Raw genomic sequence first — 21432 nt, 5'->3', positions numbered from 1 at the left:
GTAAACCTCCAAACAAATGTTTCGATATGCTGGATAAATGTCATTTATTAGTATCAAAATTCTTCCCCTATTTGTTCATACATGAACGAAGATAAATGATCTGTTAGCTCATCTCTAACGTAGAAAACAATTACAAGTAGCATTTCTACAGCCTATTAAATATTTCAACGTGTACTTAAACTTTCGGCGAATATCGATGAGGTTCATTAAATCAGATATTTTTCAAAACATGAACATTGTCAATCTAATTAAATATTGTTCATATTAAATTCAATTTGCCAGGAGAATATTTGAAAATCTTGAATATCACCAAGAATTATCGCAAAATCGAACGAAAAGGAGGACGCGCCGTTCCGGGGGCCATTTTTCTGAAGTTCCTTGTAGCCCTATCTTTAAGTTACGAATACATGGTCATTGCGATTGTGAATACACTGCCGAGCGCGCTTCGAGCTCTAGCTCTTGTCTCTCATTTTTGTTTCGTTTCTAATAAGAGGCCCGCTGTATTTTTCTATTTAGCCTCGGAACAACCGTACACGGTCCTCGAGGGATATTTTCCGCGTGTTCCGGTCGCACGCTCCGTAGAATTCGAGCATCCGCGGTATTCGGCCCCGGTACTTTTAATTACACCGCCACATATTTTCCTCGAAACTCATTCTTTTTATATTTCTTTTCGGATTCTACGCTTATTACAGTCACATGCGACACGCGTGTACCAACTGTATATGTCATTGGCTTTACCCGGTAAAGAAAATTTCGAAGATCTGTCTGTTCTCTATGAAATACGTTCTTCTTAATTTTCGTTCTCAAACTTTTCCTCTTGATTTCGCTTCGTACTGTCGTTCATTGCAATGTTGTTCGTACAAGAGCTTACGCCTCGTAATGTATTTATAGATCGGTTATTATTGGTTTTTCGATCACCAGCCACGAATTATCCCATTAGATCGCAAGCCACGGTACACCCGTTTCAATCAAGCGAGAAATATTCGTGGTTGCTGATGACCCAGTATAATATTTTTCAACCGTTTGAGCACCACGCAGCGCGACCGCGTCGCTATCACCCAATTTCAATTTCAATATCGATCACTCCACCGTTATTGTAACTTTTGTTTTCGCAACCTTTCGGAGAACTTTTTCTTCACGGGGTATTTATACAAATAAGAGCCATGCACGTGAACAACTTTGCATCTATTATCTTCGCTTGCAAATACTTCCACTCTGTCGGTACTCCGCACTGATTTCTTTAAGGATTCGTGGCACTCAAACGATTACTCTAAACTCACTTCATGATAAATTCTCTGCTGATACCAAGAAGAGCTCGTGATCGATCAAAGATCCATCGATTCGCTGGTGTATGGTTGATGGCTACGCTCACAGATTTAAGCCACGCGCGCATTTCTGTGAAATTCGAGACACGCTAAAGCTTTAATCGATTATTGTGGTGCAGACAGGGTCATCCATTTGAGTAGAACCACGTAAATATCTCGTCGACTGGTGATAATGCCAAAAATATTGTGTACGTAATGCTAATAATTCTAGCTGATTGTAAAATACATTCAAACATGTATAATAATATATACAATAACGTGTATAATAATAATAATACGATTGCAATACAGACGACGTCTCAATGTCGAATTACTGAACGTATTACTAAAGAAAAGATCGATGTAGAATTAATTAATAGCAAAGAGATCAAACTGTGAAGGGAAACGAATCGCATACATGGATAGAAATTTCCTGGTGATAAGGATCGAAAACGTGCGAGAACCAAAACTATCTGGAACGAAAAATATAAAGAAATTATCGTCGATAAAGTTAACTAAAATTCACAGGCGAGTTTATCACAATTTGAACGTGGCAGTCGCATATTAAAAACAAACATAAATATATATTCGAAAAAGATAGATATCGCCATGGTCTATCATCAGAACGGTTTACAGCAATGACAAAATAACGAATGTTTCTTTGAAACAGTGTTATTTATTGACGAACTAGCTAAAGAAGAAAATCTTGCAAGAGTTTAGTTTTAGTTAAACTCATGAAGAAAATTCCATAAATAATCTACTAAATGTGAATATTACTAATTTTTATTAAATCGAAACAAAATGATTTTTACCAAACAAGAATTCTTGTTGCACGTTAACCGTTTAATACTGTTCATGAAAGTATCAACAAAAAAACTATTCTCTGCATTACTACAAACCAACGGGACATTTATTTGGTTTTACTTAAATCGATCACCCTATATATACATGTCGATTGTCAACAGCTGAAAAATTGTACAGAACTGATTACATCCACGTATGATATATAGCGATTTGACGTCGAACAGTCACATATCCCTGGTTATCGCTATCTTCGTTTGAACCTCGTTGTATTTAAAATTCTCCAAAGTTTGCGATATTTTGCGGTTTAATTTTTAGAGAATCAAATAGTTGTGCGCGCGTGCTTCGCCATGAGCAATAAGAACGAAAACGTCGACTCTAATCTCTGAACACGAAGAGCAGTCTATGAGAGAGGCAAACACAACCGAAAGAATCGATCGATAAGACAGAATCGCACGAGTGTTACAGAAAATGATTGAGACAAGACATTGGTACTGCATTTACGGTGCGATAGATCTGTGTAAACTCCGAGCTTGCGCCGATGATGCATGTTGTGCTTAAGCGACTACCGAGGTGATGGTGTAATATGTCATCCCCTTGACGCTCTGGACGATGACCCGAAAGTTTTTGTCTCTTTTCTATAGTACCGGCGATCTACGGTACTCCCGCGATGTTTTTTCATTCGGCTTTCTCCTGGGTTCTAATTATTTTTCGTCTCGTTTCCTTTGTTTGCGAAATGAACTTCTATGTGTATGTTGGTTTTCAAAGACACGTCGGAACTGCTAAGAGCACAAGTAGACCGCTTACACACAAACACGTACGTACACGTACCGCACACAGAGACAAAGAAACATACACATTAGCAGTATTTCGTGTTAAATCTAGTTTCTCCTCGTTTTCTTTCCACGTCGTCTTTCATCGTCTTTGCTTTCTTTACGCGGACCACGCGTTTCGTTATTTTTTTCTCCGCTTTCTGTCCATTGACAGCTTGAAGCCTTTAGTCGAACATTCACGGTATCGATGAGTTTTGAGTCGGCGCAAGATTCTTGTTCTACATTTTCCCATGATTTATCGAACAGTTGAAACGGTGCAAATAGTGAACATGATTTTCGTATTAAGCTATGTTTGAACGCGGCAATAGTTATTCTGACAAAATATCGTCATAAAAGTATGACTTTACAGTATTACTACCTTTGATAATAAAATTTTCGTTTATATAGAAAACGTATATTTTCATACTTGAACATTGTCAAAAATAATAACTTTTCCGGAAGTGGTTGACATGATTGCAAGAAAATAAATTCATTTAATTGATAACCGTATGTCAAGAAAGTATATTTTTATCATGCTGTAAGCAAAAATTAAAGTTCGATTAAAATCGATTATATTTGGAATTAACAATTTATCATTTGGTCAACTACAATTCAATTATACCAGAAAAAGAAAAAAATTCGTTCTTAATAAAATTGAGAAATCCGCGATCGGTTTACTGATCAAAAACATTCACGTTTCCTTGTATTATTAATATAATAATTTTAATACCTTGTTCTGCAGAATTGTTACTAGTATTAAGACTACTGCAGATAGTTCACGAAAACAGTTTCAATCACAGTTTCATACGAAAATATTTTACCGTGGTTTTATTTACGTTCTACACTATAACTAGATTATCTAAAGACAATTGAATATTTCGCGAGGATTTAGTTTCCTGATTGTCTCTACAAACAAGTTTAACGAGGTACTATATCAAATATTTTTCTTCGATAAAACGTTCTACATTAATGAATCCAAAAACATCTGAATAATCGAGTGACTTGATACTTCACGCAATTAAACCTTCCTCCATTTTGAATATTGTACACAGCAGTGGCCACTCGATAAGTATCTGTCACATAGCTACCCGTCGAGGATATTTTAAATAATGTCTTATCGAAATGTGTTAATGTTTTATTAAAACATTACGGACCGCCTTTATATGCCGATAAAAGGCAATAACCGACCAGTAATAATAATTTGGTAAATGAAACGATTTCCAAAAATTTCAAGTGATCTTAAAATTTAATCTGGCGATTTCCGAAGATAGAGATTATGCTCCAAGAAATTGGGGCCAGACGCTGCATGTATATTTATAACTTATGTGTTTTTCGATACGATGTTTCGATGTCGAAACAGTTAAAAATTAATGAAATTACTATCGCAGCAACGCATGCAGAGGGCCTTCGTGTTACGGAAGCGAAATTTGCAATTTAACAATCGTCGAAGTTTCTACATGACATGTAAATGTGTATGTATATTTTGTCTAGCCTTTTATTTTTAGGAAAGGAGAATTTTCGAAAACGAGAACAGTGTGCGTACGATTGACTATTCGATAACTTTAGAGCCCCGAACACGAATGGTTATCGAGTGACCGCTATATTGTGCTGTACTGTTAAAAAATTCCACACTTCATTTCATTACACGATCGAGAAAAATTTCTCTTGAAGTGAGATACCTGATATCGCACCTCGCAAACAAGGTCATTAAAGTACAAGTAAAAATCTAATTAATAAAAAATTATTATTAATCTCAAATAGGAGTGAAATTTATCAAATTGAATTTTTTATGTAAAATTTTAGTCTAACGAAATTTTATTATAAATATGAATTATAAGAGATTTTTAATGAAAATTTAGATTATAATTGATTTCAAATAGTATTAATTCCAATAGGAATCCAATAAATAATGCCATGACAATAATTATGAAATTTCGAAGTAACTTTTCTCACGTTGTTCTTTACTTGCAGAATATTCAATAATTCACAAGCAACTTGGCCACACGACATTAACAAACACAAAACATTCAGTTTCAGCATCTTGTATATGTCTTCGAAGAACCGTAAAATTTAGTCGGATCTTTTTTCACTGCATCCGAGCTTGCAATAATGCTCCCAGTCTTCCTTTGTAACCAGCAAGTTATACTCCAACAAAATTTATACTTGTGTATTTCGTTTCTCTGCGTGTTTACTTCAATATTCATACGTAATATTGTGCATCAAGATATGCAAACATTTGTCGTAACAATTCACAATTACACAGTTTTTCCCCCCCACTCTACTCGGACCTTACTAGCTTTCCAGCTTTTGCATCCGTACTATGCAGCTTCTAACTTTTACCACTTCAATCTATACAACTTTTTTCATTTGTCGCATTGTTGTTCCCCCCCGTGATTGTCTTCGACGAGTACAGTCGATCGAGGAACGTCTAATCAGATTTTTTTGGCCCCCGCCCCCAACCCCCCTCTATATTTAATTTCTACATTTTCTCTTCTCTTTCTTTGATCTTGAAGAGGGTGCCTTGCTTTACTACAATTATAGTATGGCTGTTGCGTCACACGAACGGAATATGGCGAACAGCTCGGTGAACTTCCGTCCGTAAAAACCGAAGCAAAAAGAAATCCTTCTTTTCTCCAACAATCGGAGAACGGTCACGTTCCGAGTTCATGTTCGCCGTTGATACATTTTTAATGGATTTATTTGATTCTCCAATTAAAACAGGACCATCGATTCTCAGTTTAATTGGCCCGTGACGGTCTTCTTCTATAACAGAAACTGTGGCTGGTCTTTCTGACACGCTTTACTTTCTCAAATAGTTGAAACAAAGGGGAGCGAAAGAAAGAATACTGAACAATTTTACAGTTATCCAACAACGAACGTCGTCATTTGGGAACGTCGCCGCAAGCTGCGTCATCGGCACAACTTTCACACACTACCACCACTACTATATTATCATTATTATTAATATTATTATTATTACTATTATTATTATTATTATTATTATTATCATCATTATTATTACTATTATTATTATTATCACTATTATTATTATTATTGTTGATTAATTGTCACTACTACAAGCCCACTATTTTCGTGTGCAATCCCCCAAATTGTTCTGTTTTTCTGAAAAAGTAACCAATCCAATGAACCTTCTCCTTCAATTGCCATCATTCCATTGATTTAATATTCAATAATACGAACGCAGCCTTCTCCTAGAAATTAGTTGAAACCAATCCTGTCTTTGTTGCAGATGGACGTGAAGTCTGTCGGATCGTTCTACTACGAGAACTTTGTAAGTGCAGAATCTAACCATTGAATCATACCGTTCTCACCCGGTTTAACTTTACTTATTCGCTTTTCACGTTCGTGTATCTACCGCAAAAAAAGGAACGAGAATAATAAAAAGAAACTATACACCATTTTGTGTGGATACTACGTGTGTATACAGCCACTCGAATCATGTAGAAAGCGATATATAGTATCGCTATCTACGCAATTCGAGTCGCTCGTTCAATTAAATTCTAAACAGAAAGCAATTGTTGAAATTGAAAGTCAGTAACGAAACGTTTGAAAGTTAAGCTACGTTCTCTTGCGAGATACCGTGGAAGACCTCGAACCAATTTCCGTGCTCCGCTGGATCAAGAGACAAACGATTGCATAAAAAAAGGAGGGAACTTAATGCGAGCGAGCAAGAGCAAAAAGATAATAAGAAATATAAGACTCGAAGGTCGAGGCCCTTCGACGAAGTTTCGATTCGAGCCTCTATAGACATCCTGTCGACATCGCTAATCGTAAACGTATGTGCGCTTCCTTTTTCCAGGCCTTCCCAGGAATGGTTCCGTATAAACGACCGGCGGGCGACAAGTCCGGCATGCCGGTCTATCAGCCTACCAGTGCGACGACCTACCAACAGTTAATGCAGTTGCAGCAGCCCTTCGTGCCTGTGTCATGTGAGTACACTGGAACACCACCCCTACCCACCCAAACCTCTAACCAATCGGTCGTGCAACCTCCGAACGTGCAAAGCAACCACCACGCGGTGGTGGTTCAGTCCTCCTCCTCCTCCCAGGGAACCAGTGGCGCCACAGTCAATAACTGCGCCGACGCCAACAATGGCGTGCTGATGGATCCCTGCAACAACCCACCGCCACCACCTCCAACTGCTGACAATAACAGTAACAATAGTAACGGCAGTAACAAGCAGCCGAATACTACGCAAAATCACGATGCTGAAAACGCGCATAACTCCCCCGAATTGAATCACTCGAGTCCTTCGACGATTACTCAACAGCAAACTCAGCATCAGCAAGCCCAACAAGCTCAGCATCAACAACATCAACAGCATCAGCAGCATCAACAGCAACAGGCTCAGCAACAACAACAACAGCAGCAACAGCAACAAGCTCAGCAACAACACCAGTTGCAACAACAGCATCAGTTACAACAACAGCAACAACAACAGTTACAGAATCAGTTGGCGTTGTCCGCCGCTTCCGTGCAGCCCGCGATGAGCCCGCTGACATCAGTCGCCGGGTTGACCTCGATGCCGGGCGTAGTCAATATGGTTTCTATGGCCTCTATGGCTTCGATGGCGAACATGTCGAACGTACCGTCGGTGACGAACATGGCCTCAATGTCGAATTACAACGCCTCGAACGTTGCCAGTCTGAACATGCTGAACAGCCTAGGCATGGCGTCCGGGTTGCCAGCTCATCTCGATCCAGCGGCTCTGGCGAAAGAGGTTGCCCAGAAGAATTACGCGAAAGCTATTAAACTGTCGCAAGCGTCTCAATCGTATCCTATTAACCAGCTGACGGCGCTGAATTACACCGGCGTAGCTTTAAACAAACAGGCTCTCGTGAATCCTGCAGCTGCGGCTGCAGCAGGGAACCCAGCGGTAGCAGGATTACAAGCTACAGCAGCGACGCCCAGGCCAGTCATTCCCAACCTAGCTGGTATTCCAGGAGCCTTGACTTCTCCATTGTCTGCTGGACTTTTGGCCTACTCGAGACCACCGGCGGGCACTCACATCAATCCTTATTCGCTCATGAGGCAGCAGATCCTACCGAATCCTTACGCCTCGCTACAGACCGTTCCCAGCGCGGCGGTCCAAGGCAGCCCATACGTACAGAATCCGTACACGGTTCTCCCCGGTGTTCCTGGTGTCGCTGCTGGCGTAGCAACAGCCGGTGTACCGAGTGTTCCACAAATGCCACAAATGCCGAATCCTGCTACCATCGCGGCGCAACCGCAGGTAGCCATCCCCGTGAGTTCTGGTGTGATCATGCAGCCATACAAAAAGATGAAGACTTCGTAAACTGTTTCTTCTTCGGGGAACACGAGGGAAGACTTGCTTCTCTTGCTGCTGAATATCTGGTTCCTTCTTCTGGGCCCTTTGAATTCTCTCTTTCGACCGCGAACGGCGCGCGTCGGTCTTTGAGTTTCGCGTTCTTTTCGGCTACGATCGGATTATCCTTGTGACGCTCGCACGGTCGGTGGCACTGGTAAAATCCACCCTTGGATACTAACTGTGACACGCTAGATTTTTGTCGCGTTCTATTGTACGAACAGTCTGAATTTTGATATCCGAGGTAGGAACGATCGTTGACGGGAAAATGTTACAGTTAATGGGAACGCACTTGTGTTAATCACAAGCAAGTATACTTTTAAGGAAGCTAGAATTTTTGCAGACGTATCTTCATTTCTCTCGAAAATTTCGAGTATCTGTTGCTCTATTCACAGTATCACAATTTTCCTGAAAGTTATCCGTTTGTCTTAAATTTAGTGAAGTTTGAGAGTTTGAGCGATCATCGACGTTCATGACGTCGTTTTCATGTTTTGTCCGTGCGAAACAAAGATTGAACTAATTTCAGCTTTATCTTCTATCAGTTTCGTGAATGTATTTTCATTAGCTGGATAGATAAACACCGGTTACATATATCTTAGATATCGAATAAACGAAAGGGATATTTGTAATGATGAAAGTGAAAAGAATCAATTAAATACTTGTTCTCCTCGATATGATAGACATTCAACAATAATCGAATAATCGTACAGCAATGGTATATAAATATCCTATAATATGCGAACTAACTGAAATCGAGACGCATAGCGATCTTGTCAGAAACCGTGCGAGAGTTAACAATCAATTTGAAAAATAATATTTCTTTTGTATTCGTTGTTAAAGATATTAGGGATTGAAGTAACTAGTGTATTGTTAGTTAAATAAATGATACTATAACGAGGAATTGAGCGAACTGTAGAAAACCGTACGCGGTCCCGTCCACGAAAGAGAGAATACGAACCGAGCAAATGCGAAACGAGAATTGAATTGTTAGAAGAAAAGACGAGGAAAAGTTAAGAAATAAACAAGAGTTCCGAAAATAGATTCATTTTCTAGTCAGACATTGTCGGTGAACAGTGCCTTATTGACCCGATTCCACTTTAAAGCGTTCTGAACTATGTAAAGACTAACAACGCGAAGACTATTTAAGTCATCCTCAATTTCTTCGTTTTTGTTTAACTATTAACATAAACTGTATACTTTCAGTAACACGAGACGTCCACGAAAGGCGTATTTATCACATTGTTTTATGTTTTTATCTCCTACGTACCGTCTGTTAAAGTGGATCTATGAAGACTTGCCAGAGTTGAAATTTTTGCGGTTTGCACGAGTCATCGGGATTTTTCTTAATAATTTCTCCGTTTTCTTCCCCGTAGCGCCGCACGGCGTCCCTTAGTTCGTAGGTACAATTTTATTTATAGAACAAAATTCGTCGGTCGTAATAGCCGTACTTAGGAATAATTTTAATTCTGTTAAAAATTTCTATCGCGCCGTGTCATCGCGCGACTTGTTCCGTGTTTTGTTTAGTGTATATTATTTTATCTGTTGCGATGATATTCGAAGTGAAGCGTTTCCTCAGAATTTTACTCTATTCTTCTTATATCGGAAAATATATTTTGAATATATTTTGAATATATTTCGAATATATTTTGATGATGCTGTGTCTATATACATATAAATATTTATGCGAATATAATATGTGTATATACATATAGGGAAAGCGCAGATACGCCAGAATGGACGAAAACTACGTTCGGCCTAAGTCACCTAATTCACGTGCGCGACACTTGCCTTTTTAAATCCGTAGAGAGAAAATGAATTTAAATCTAGTTGGCTGGTTTCGGCGTACATTTTTATGTTTCTCGGTCGATTGTTCAATATTCGACGTCGATTGATTTTATTCACTATATATATATTGTTCGTTTATCATTTTCCCAGATTTTAATTTTGATCGTTTAACGTATAGCTCTCACTCTAAAAGAGCAGGAGGGGAGAGGGGACGGTTGGAAAGGTAAAAGGAAGGGAGAAACAGGGAAATTTAATTACCAGGAGGTTTCTAGACTCCCGTTGATCGTACTATGAAAATATTCTGTTATTCGATTCTTATTCTAGACCTCCGATTTTTCCTGGATATTTCCACCGACCCGATCTCTCTCCCTTCTATTTAGTTTTAGGGTATTAATTGAACTATAGTAACGTATGTTTCCTAGAAACACCTTGCACATCGATAAGATTGAAATGGAAATGCCGTCGTGTTCGTGGCAATCCTTTTAATTCATATATATGGTCCGGCCGAACGATACGTGCATGCGGGTGTACGTTGTTGATACTTCGTGGAAACATCGGAAAAAATGTAGTAGAATATTATTTCTTCGTCTCAGGTTTCGATTTTCAGAGAAACGAATTTGAAAATCCGTTCCGTTCGATTTCGATCAATGCTATTCGCCGTGCGACGTGTAACACTTACCTTGACTGCAAACAGTACTCTACGCTTTGTACAAGACGTGTGTCACTATGTATACAGGAAAGAGAACATTAATTTCACCAGTGCTATAATCGATAATAACACCGTATTCTTATAGAGATATTTTTTTGTTCTTTCCTGAATCCTATAATTTTTAAATGTCGCGTAGATATTGCTTACAATCAGCTGTCGTATACGTTGCATGATGAATTAGACCGTACGGATAGTTAATTTTATTCCGAATTTTCTCACAAGAAAAATACCCTGCGACTGTTTCTACGTATTATTCGGCTGGGTCATGTATATATCTATATATATATAAATATAACATATTCATAGATTTAGCAGAGACATGGTCCTATCTTATTTTATTTAGGGCTATAATAACGGTAATATTGATAATATTGATAATATTAATAATATTAATAATATATTTATCTAGATAGTATTTAATTAGCATGTGAAACACGAGGCGTCATCCTTCTGTCCTTTGTGAATTCAACTCGGGGGAGTTTGTTGCACACAGTGAACCTCGTCAATTGCAACTTTCGAGCTTATGCATTTAGTCGAGTGAAGAGATGATTACGAGCGAACCTAAGCGGAAATCAGAGTAAACGAATGACAAATATTACATGCATTTACACGAATTTGCGAGGGAGGAAAACAAAAAAAAGAGAGAATAACCAGGAGGCTGATCTTGAGAGAAGAGATAGAGGAAATATAAGACTAAATAACAGATAACAGAAAAATGAAAAACGAGTTCACATGCGCATTAATTGACACACGACCGCACAAAACCGTTCAAAAAAAACTGACACACGAACACTCTACAGAGGGCAAAATACACGCAAACGTGTCAACGTACTTTAGTAATTGTGCATTTCTTATGGAGAAGAGGATAACGTCCGAACGGAATAACGACGTAACGAGAACTGTTGCTCGTATAGAATTAATTGCTCTCTTCTGTGTACTCGTACACGTATTTGCCAGTGATTTGAAAGCCTGTTTTAGTCAAGACGATAGTACTGACGAGGATGGATATACACTTGTATTATATATATGTATACATATATATACGCATGTGTATATGTAGGTCTACGTACGTGTAAATAAGAAATTTCTTTACATTATTAACGGAGCTAATGGAACCGTGCTAACATGCGAATCTAATTTTAAAATGTTTTAGGTATTCTCGTCGCGCATCGAAATCACTAAATCGCATTACGTCTTTTATCTATGATCTTTTTTTAAACGATCTTTATCTATGATCTTTTTTCAGTTTTAAAAAGTGACAAGAATTAGAAATTATTTATTGAAATGAATGACGCGCTCGCGTCGCCTTGCATTGAATTAACTTGTGTACAGAAAATCGAGCAATCTCTCGACAGACGTTTTTAATTATTGACTACTAATTTTGTTTTAGTAGAAGACAGTGAAGGAATGATTTCCAAGCTTCAAAGAATCGTTCACAATGCCTTAAGAGCGGCCTAATCTAACCGTAGATTTAATGTTTTCGCGATTCAATCCAAAATTTCAAACGACATTGCTTACTTGTTTAAGCAAAATTGTTGAAGAATGAATCGTCACCGTTCGAATCTATATATTCCGGTGTGTGTGTTGCCACGGTTCCCTTTGCTCGTACGCGAGAAGCAAAGGCATCTTCTCCGTCTTCATCGCGAAGACGCAGCACACATTGCACAGAGCGCGCTCACACGCACAAAATAATAAATTTGTGGCATCCATATGGCTACCCCTCTGAGCGTAACATTGTTCAGAAACACGGTCTTCCATAGCGGCGGAGTGTACGACGGTTAACCTTTTTGTATCGTTCATCGAACAAAACAGAGCGGAGAGGCTGTCTTTGTTCTGCGCTAGCTGAAATACCTCTAAAGGCGATACGTTGTGATAGTTTTCGATGTGTAACAACCGGACGCCATCTATAGATGACACGAATATACCGGAGTACACGTATTCGCGCGCGTGCGCGCACTTTACACACATACACGTATACAACACACGATCTTGACGGATCGTACACAATTTCGAACGGCCTCCTAGAGAACAAACAAATTGAGTTGTTACACGTACTCCTCGGTTTCGGAAAGACTCGTGCACACGAACCGACGACTCCAGTGTTCCTTGACTTGTTGTTGTTCACTCTTGTACACTATCGAGAGGGTGGCTGATTTTTCTCAGATCTTCGTCGGACACGGAAACCCACCGTCTCTTTTTACCGATAAGAATATATTTCTTTAAAGCCTTTTGTATCTAATATTAATAATTCTATTACGGTGACCAGTTCCAGTACTCTTATCCAGCACTGCAGTCGCTCTATCAATGACAATTAATTTCACTTATCTCTTATTTCGCATAATCTTTCAAACAGTGCTTAAAAGTCTTTATACAAGTTCTTGTGTCAACATTTATGATTTACTCGGCAGTAATCGAAACGGAAAGAAAGTAGCGTGTACGCATTTGTTTCTCATTCTTCGCGACGTTTCCTGTTACGATTCGTACTTACGACGTAATGTAAAATCTTCCACGATCGAAATCAAGTTCGATGGACAATCAGTCAGAAAGGTGAACTGCGATTACGAGTTTTCCGGCGAAAGATCAAATGAAAAACAGCAGAAGTGCCTTCCCCCTGCACTCATACACCGTCGCACACAAAGAACACACGTGTATCGAAGTACCCGATTAATTCGAAGAAGAAAACACGTAAGAAGCACAACGTCTGGTTTACTTACACGGCATACACATATACACATGTATGTATATATATATATATATATTTATGTATATAAGTACATCAGCTTGCGTATATATACTTATATATATATACATACATGCATACATACGTACATACATACATATTATTATATTTATATATAAATCTATACATACGTACATAACAAATATGACGAAAACCCTAAATACATGATCAGTGTTGCATATAGATATCGTGCAACGAAAAGAGAAAGGTAGACATAAGTTCGCGGAGTAATAGGCAGATAAGCATATATAATAATAATGAAATAATGTATTAAACTGTCGACTAAGGTTTATAAACGATAAGAGAGGAAACACGTTTAACGACGAAACTACGTATATTACACGCGTATAAATAGTAATTTATAACTGTGTACCGTTTCGTCCCGCATCTTTTGTTTAGGCGTCACATGATACACGGATACGCGTAAAACACCATGCTTGCGTGCGTACACGCACGTATTACGTGCGAATCGAATAAGAGCCAGTGTGTGCACAATGTCTCGAAATGTAACGAAATTTTCATGATCGTATAATTGTGTTTAAAAGAGGTCTCACTCTATAATCTTGGACTCTTTATATGCATGTAGACGCGTATGCGCACACACACATGTACACGTTCACATTCTCACACACACACACGTTGCACGATATCACGTAGAGAGCGTGATAAAAGCCGCGTGTTGCGAGAAGACGTCTCACGAGACTGACACGTCGTCCATTTAATTGAAAACAAAAAGCATATACTATAGATCGTATAGGGGATCTAACCACGTGTAATCTGCGTCATCGACTCAATGAAAAAATAGAAAAAAAAACAGAATAGAGTTCCAGCAACAAGTTTGAAATGATTGCGAGACGATAGCTTAATGAAAACAGAAAAAGTTAAGAAACAAATAAGAAACGAGTCTTCGAAGGTCCCGAATGCGTTTTCGCGCGTGCACGCTCACGGGGTTTGTCAAGGAGTCAGCCAGTATTTGTAATAATAATGCTTGAGAAATGCATGAATATTTGTTTTATTAATGCTTCTTCTTATTTCATCTCTTTCTATCGAAACAGAACTTCCCAACAACTCGCTAATCCCTAGTAATACAATCCTATATATATATATAGGACCATATATAAATATATGTACACATACATGTGTGTGTGTGTGTGTATGTTCTTGAAATATAAATATATGTACAAAGAAAGATATATATATATATATAGTATTATATAATATATTATATATACTACATATATACTCGTGTATTACTCGATATTGCGCCCATTATTGCTCACAGTCTTAGCCTCGCTTCCTGCTTCCCTTGTTTTTTACATATCCTTTGACGATATTTGGTCGACTTGGTGCTTGTATCATTACTCGCTCTTCTACGTAATATTAGTTTTAGCCTTTTCTCATTTTCTAATTATTTTTCTGTGAATTTATTGGTAACATTGTTCTGATTTCTTTTTAAAAAAAATTTTCCTCTGGTTTTGATATATATATATATGTATTTATTTTGTTGTATTTTTGCGTACGAATTCCGATATGTTTCAGTTGATAAATTCTCGACGGACGAAATGATAGCAAATTGTACGCACCCGTTTAATTTTTTTCACGTTCGCGGGAATCGTTCCGTACTTGCTGAGCACACCTAGACGTTACCAAGTACACGGTCATTTCTAAAACCTTGTAGATGTTAGCCGCTTTTATTATGAGGAACGCCGTAAAACGAGCGTACGGCTCACTATCTTGTCTATATATTCTTCTTCTACTTCTCTATTTCCTTCACGTTTCTCTGATCGTAAAATTATGTTATTTACATCCCTCCCTTCCCTACAATCCTCGCCGCACCGTATCCTTGGTTCCACCCCTAACCGCAGCTTCTGTTGCGCTTTAGTTGCGAAAGTCGGAGGCACGAAGGAGTAATATCTAGGTTTACCCGTATTTAATCATGTCGACTTTCCCCATTTGCATCCTATGATTCTTAAGAACAATCGCCACATTATGTCTAGTGTCACTTCCACTACCGTTTTGATTATTCGTTGAAAACGATCGATGCATCAATCAGTATTTACTTAAACTGTTATCGTTTCATGAAAACAAATGCTTGCAGGAAAAAGAATATATGTCGTTGTTTCAAGATTACTAACTTGAAAGATAAACGAAACATAATGTTTACAAAGGTATTATAGAAACATAATTACTTCATTAAAGAAGTTTATTTGACTTCCTTTTTATTATGTAAATGATTTCTTCCTTTATTTCAACTATTTTATAGCAGCAGATGCGCTGAGTAAATTTATATGTACACGTAAATTTATTCCATATTGTATATACTAATTATACCGTTACAAAATAATTGCAGCGAATCGATCCGTGTGAAATTCAACTTTAATCAACAAATTAATTTAAACTGATTATCGTTGTTTAGGTAAAATTATTTAATCAAACAGCTATTACTGTAGACTTAAATACGATTTAAAACATAAATTATTTCAATCAGTTATTAATTTTGTTCGTCAGTTATTAGAGCTGATAGGTACAATAGGTAGAATTATTGTATATATATAAATATATAATAACCTGCACGTACTTCGAATAATTTCGAAGAACTCAATTCCGTAAAACCAATATGCCCGAGTCGATCTTTTTCAGCAGTAATCCCCAGTTTCCAAAACTAACCATCCTGCGTTCGGTCAGCTTCATATCCAAGCTTCGAATTATATTATTTCGCCGCTACTCGCCTGCGTAAGAATTTTCTTATATTCGCGCGTGTGCCTACTGAATTGTTTTGTAACTGCTTGGCACATGGATTAGAGACCTTTGCAATACGTCGTGCCTCGGTAACCGGGAGCCACGGTGCACTTGTTACCGACCACCACTCGTGATTTCAAAGGCAGTGTCGCCGGAACAAACGCTGTACATGCATCTCTATTTCATATCAAATAATCCACGCTTCTGATCGCATCAAGTATCGCGCCGAGGCCTACACCTGTTCTGATCGCTTTCAAACTGCCTTGCGATTCAAAAAGGAGAGAAGAGTGCTACGCAGATTGTTTGCCGACGTTCTGTGTCAAGAAAAAGTGAACTCGTAAATATTGTACATACATCAAAGGTTTGGTGATTCCATATTCATGCATACACATATATATGACATTTCGATACATTCGCATGCATATGCACACGTATATGTATGTTTTATATGATATAGATGCATGTATACGTATACGATATATGATGTACGTTTGAGTATACGTATATAATATATGATATACGTATATGCATATGATATATGATAAACGTATATGTATGTGCGTATACACGTGACATACGATGTATACGTCTATGTATCTGCATATGCCCGTGATACGTATATGGCATACGTATATGCATATGTGTATGAATTTGTATAATGTATATGATATATATATATATGTATATGAAGAAGCCAAAGTGATGAAAATGCAAGTATCGAATGCGAATACGCGATTAAAATCGGTATTCGAGTTTTGATTTTCCCATTCGTGTCGACGGACGGCGAAAAGAGACGCTGTGTATGCGCGAGTGACACGATACGCGCACCGTCTCACGTGGTTTCTGGACACGTCTCGTCGATGCCATTACGTTTTGTAAATGCGTAAAAATAAATGTTCATGGCACCGCACGAACAGGGAGCAAAGTAAACCGGAACTGCACACGAATGGCCAGGACTATTTTGACCGATGGTTTAACGCCGCACTCGAATGTTCAACGTGTGACGGCCGATCGGTGAATATCAACGGATAGATAGAACTGACTTCTGGTATTCGTCTAAATTTCTCCGCGAACATCGTTCCGCCGTTGTTCACGGGGGCGCGTCGAATCTCTCGTTCGACGAAAGCAAATCGAAGTATCGTGTGTTCATTTGTATACGGCCGACTTTCTATTGGATACCTCACAGTTCTGTCTTATCTATATGTACGCATATGTTATAGAAACCGATGTGAAGCACTCTTTCCGATGTAAGTATCGCAGTAGCACTTTATTTTGACGCATATGCAAGCTTAAACACTTGGAGCTTCACGATCAATGAATTGATACTCGATCCGATAGAACGCTTCTGTATAGAGTACACAAAGTAGAACACTTACGGCTTCCACGCAAAATGTTCGTAAGAGGTAGTACTGGCTTGTTTCTCATTCATTTCTTTTGTGTATCTTTCCACGCTATTATTGTATGGACGAAATAAATATCTCTTTGTCAATTCTATCTCTATACCTGGTCTTGTTTCTTGTAATCTCTCTTTCAATTTTGTACGTGCGTTCAATTATAACACGATGTCGACGTCACAATGATTTTCACGCATGTGCCTAAAAATGTCGGTTGAAGAAATTGGACTCGACCACCCTCTAGAAATTAGCCAAATCGGTGAATCGATTCTGCGTGGCAATCGATATTTACTTTGAATCCTCTCTGTTGAAATAACAATATTTAAGAATTGACATAGCTTTTCATTATTTGTGGGCGTAATTTCTATTCTACAGAATGTGTTACTGTTATAGCCATCATTATCGTCGAAATCATTGTCGTTAATTTTACTATTATTAGCTGTAATAGTATTATACTATAATGATATCGTAATTAACAGCATACGAAGAGTTTCTCTATTATACGCTATCGAAAAATTGTAAATTCGCAGGAAAGAGAAATTTGTAGATTCTGCCTTCGTAGTATATGTTGATCAATAACAACTTCAATTCTGGATCGCATTGAATCATTCGAGTTCCTAGATGCATATTTGACAAAACACGTAGTTCACTGTTTTTATCCATAGCATACATCCAGAAATGTTTAATGTGTATGATAAAGGATCGTCACTATCAACGAGATGCGTATAAACATAAAGGGAATAAACGATAGACTTGTTTAAAAAGAAATAACGTAATACGTCAAGGACACCATACACTTCTGTATAATTTCCAACTGCGTCCTCATATTTTGAAACAGCTTGTAGACTTCTAATTTCATAGAACTTAAAGTATGATTATGAAGAACGATGTGTCGTTTGACAGGATCGTCTTCATTGAAGTCCAATGTTTTCAGTTTCCATCGGTACGATATCGAACGAATAACACACACAATACACAGACACACGACATCCCACGGGAACAACAAAAAAAAAAAGAATATATAAACTGAAGCGCATGCGAACACGATTATTTATTATGTGTGCAAATCTCTCTCTCTACATACATATATACATATTTTTATAATTGTTATATAGTTGATAGAACATAAGATCGACTGTACCTATTTAGTTGACACGAATGAAAATGGAATGAGAATTTTCTAGCCACGTAGCCATATATACAAATTACAGTGAATGGTTCCAGACATGATCCACATACCAGTCTCTGCACGTTTACTCGCCGATCGTTTCATAACCACTCTTTCAACTTTCTGTTTCATGCTTGCCCTCTGCCTGGATATCCACCACGCACGTCTTTCGATCGAAAATTACCACGCATACTGTTTGATCTCGTCCCGTCAACGCTTTCATCCCTGGTACCATCCACGATACGAACCGACGCAACATCCCCCACAATCCGTCATGGTCCACCACGCACGTGCCTGAATTACCCTCCAATCCCGAAATTCATCCTGAAACGCCACACGTGCCTGAATTATTCCCCGCTCTTCGGAATCTACAACGACTGCTACGGAACCTCGATCCGCCGATCTTCGATTGATTACATTTATGTGGCGATTGTGACCATTTCCTATCGTCCTGTGGGCTGGGAAACAAACCACCGTAAACCGATTACCATGTTACCCGTTTATATCTAATGTCCGCCTTCAACCGTCCTCTCTCTCTCTCTCCCTCTCTCACTCTTCCCTCTTTTCGTCCTTCTATCCTCCCGCGGATCCGACTTTCACGTACTTCTCACACACACACACGAAATACAAAACTGTGTCGTTGCGCATTACAAACGAACCCACGTATACACACGCGCACATACCATATTATACGCTTGTGTTCACACATTAACGGATTTATAATCGTTTCTGATCAATGAATTTTTGGTGACGGATTGTTTTAATATAAATATATACTCTTTACTATTTATTTTTTTTTGTTTGTTTAAATTTGCTTCGTTTCTTAAAATTCGTGTACGCGTTCACGATTTCTCTACTGTGACACGATAACGTAATCGGTACACGTTATACACGTACACATACGTCTAAATCTATTGATAAACGCTGGCTTGGTATGTGTGCACTGCATTATCGCCGTCATGTTCGCCCCCCCCCCCCCCCCCCCCTCTCTTCTATCACTCGGAAACAACACCAACGACAAAACGTTGCAACGAATACACCCTGGTACATGCATCAACTTGCCACCGAACTAAAACTACAAATGATAATGAAAAAAAAAACAAAAATTACATACGTTTACGTGGGAACGACACATGATTCCGTAAACAACAACACGATGTCGCCGCATGGCGTACCCTTTTATTTTTCACGCGACTTATACATAACCCCGGCTTTTTTCTTCCTACCACTACACTCCTCTACCTTGAATCGACTACTTTTTGTCTGTGCACCAAAATGACAAATAAATATATATGTATATATATACATATACATATATATATTATTCGTTGGAAACGATTAAAATTACGAAAAAAAAAAAATATTACATTCTTAAACATCCTTCTGTGGAAATCCTTCAACCAACAATGCGACAACGAACAAAATCGTCCTAAAATATTGAAAAACAATACGATTAACCACCAACATACTCGTACTCCTTTTTTTCTCTCGTACATGTACCTGGGTGCCCCGAGGGCACGTTCGACGTGCTTCATTTTGATTTTTGGTGCCTTCTCCACCGAATTCGATCAACTGGTAATAAACGGCCTACATTAAAAAAAAATGAATTTAAAAAATATATATGTATAAAACTGCTACCAATACTTAAAAAAAAAAAATACCGTACCGAACACTGCCTCGTTTGCTGCATGTGGATCGCCTTAGCAGCCTTAGCCACTGTCGGGGCCCAAGTGGTCCCCCAAAACGCTCACTGTGTCGTCTACACAGACAGCTGCGGACAGGTAGACTCATTATTGTAACCAGTTTTTTATCTGGGTCTCGAATCTGCATTAGAAGCGCCTGACATTCAGAAAATGCAGCGGAACCGGTTCTCCAATTTGTTGAACTTGTTAAATTTGTTGAACTTGTTGCACTTGTCGCGTTTATCGAACCTGTTAAATTTGTTAAAATGCATGCGTCGTCTCGTCGACCATGTCGTCCGGAACATGTTCGTAAGTTTTCCAAATTGCGTGTAATTCTCGGAAGATCGTTGTGGCGCTTTGATGCAAACTCGAACCTTTTAATGCTGCTAACCTTCAAGGTTAACAGGGGTGAGGAACGCGTTTGATCATCCCACAGTCTAATTTTTTCGCATGAAACCCTGACTGTCGATAAGGCAGTGAATTCACTGAATTCTGAAGAGTTGACGTATTTAAAAAAAAAAAAAGAAAAGTAAATGGGTGATGAAGCACGGTTCCAATCCCTCGGTAACTTTGGCTAACACGTAGCTTTTGGGGGCATCTCCCTCACGACTGCTCACCGCAACTATAACTGCGAATAACCACTGCCTTATCTGGTGTTTGTCTACTATTATTACATCAATAATTATTATTATGCTATTTCGAAAGCGTTGTCGTCACCCTTCCCCCCCCCCCCCCCCCCCCCCCCTTACAGACAAAACCTATTCACGAAGAAAGAGATGCACGCTTCTTATTCAGTAATTAGTAAGATCTTGCTATTAGGCGGTTTCGCATGTATACATATTACAAAATGTATACGCTATACGTGTGTATACATGTACTGTCTGAAGTATTACAAGCCATTTTCTCTGAAAGCTCAGCAGGTAATTAGCATAACTTCTGTACTCTTTTAGA

General features: G+C 38.5%; 1 protein-coding gene across 2 annotated transcripts in view; it reads left to right on the top strand.

The window, feature by feature from the left end:
* Window positions 1-19811, top strand: part of LOC144478696 (uncharacterized) — a 51795-nt gene extending 31984 nt beyond the window's left edge. For both annotated transcript variants that reach the window (XM_078196847.1, XM_078196846.1), the window contains 2 exons: window positions 6168-6209; window positions 6738-19811. In XM_078196847.1, the coding sequence (XP_078052973.1) occupies window positions 6168-6209; window positions 6738-8234 (1539 nt within the window). In that variant the 3' untranslated portion in view covers window positions 8235-19811. The remainder of the gene's footprint in view (window positions 1-6167; window positions 6210-6737) is intronic.
* Window positions 19812-21432: the final 1621 nt, after the last annotated feature.

The sequence above is a fragment of the Augochlora pura genome, chromosome 3 (assembly GCF_028453695.1).
Source record: "Augochlora pura isolate Apur16 chromosome 3, APUR_v2.2.1, whole genome shotgun sequence".
NCBI lineage: Eukaryota > Metazoa > Arthropoda > Insecta > Hymenoptera > Halictidae > Augochlora > Augochlora pura.
The sequence above is the reverse complement of the archived record's forward strand: the minus strand, read 5'-3'. Positions and strand labels throughout refer to the sequence as shown.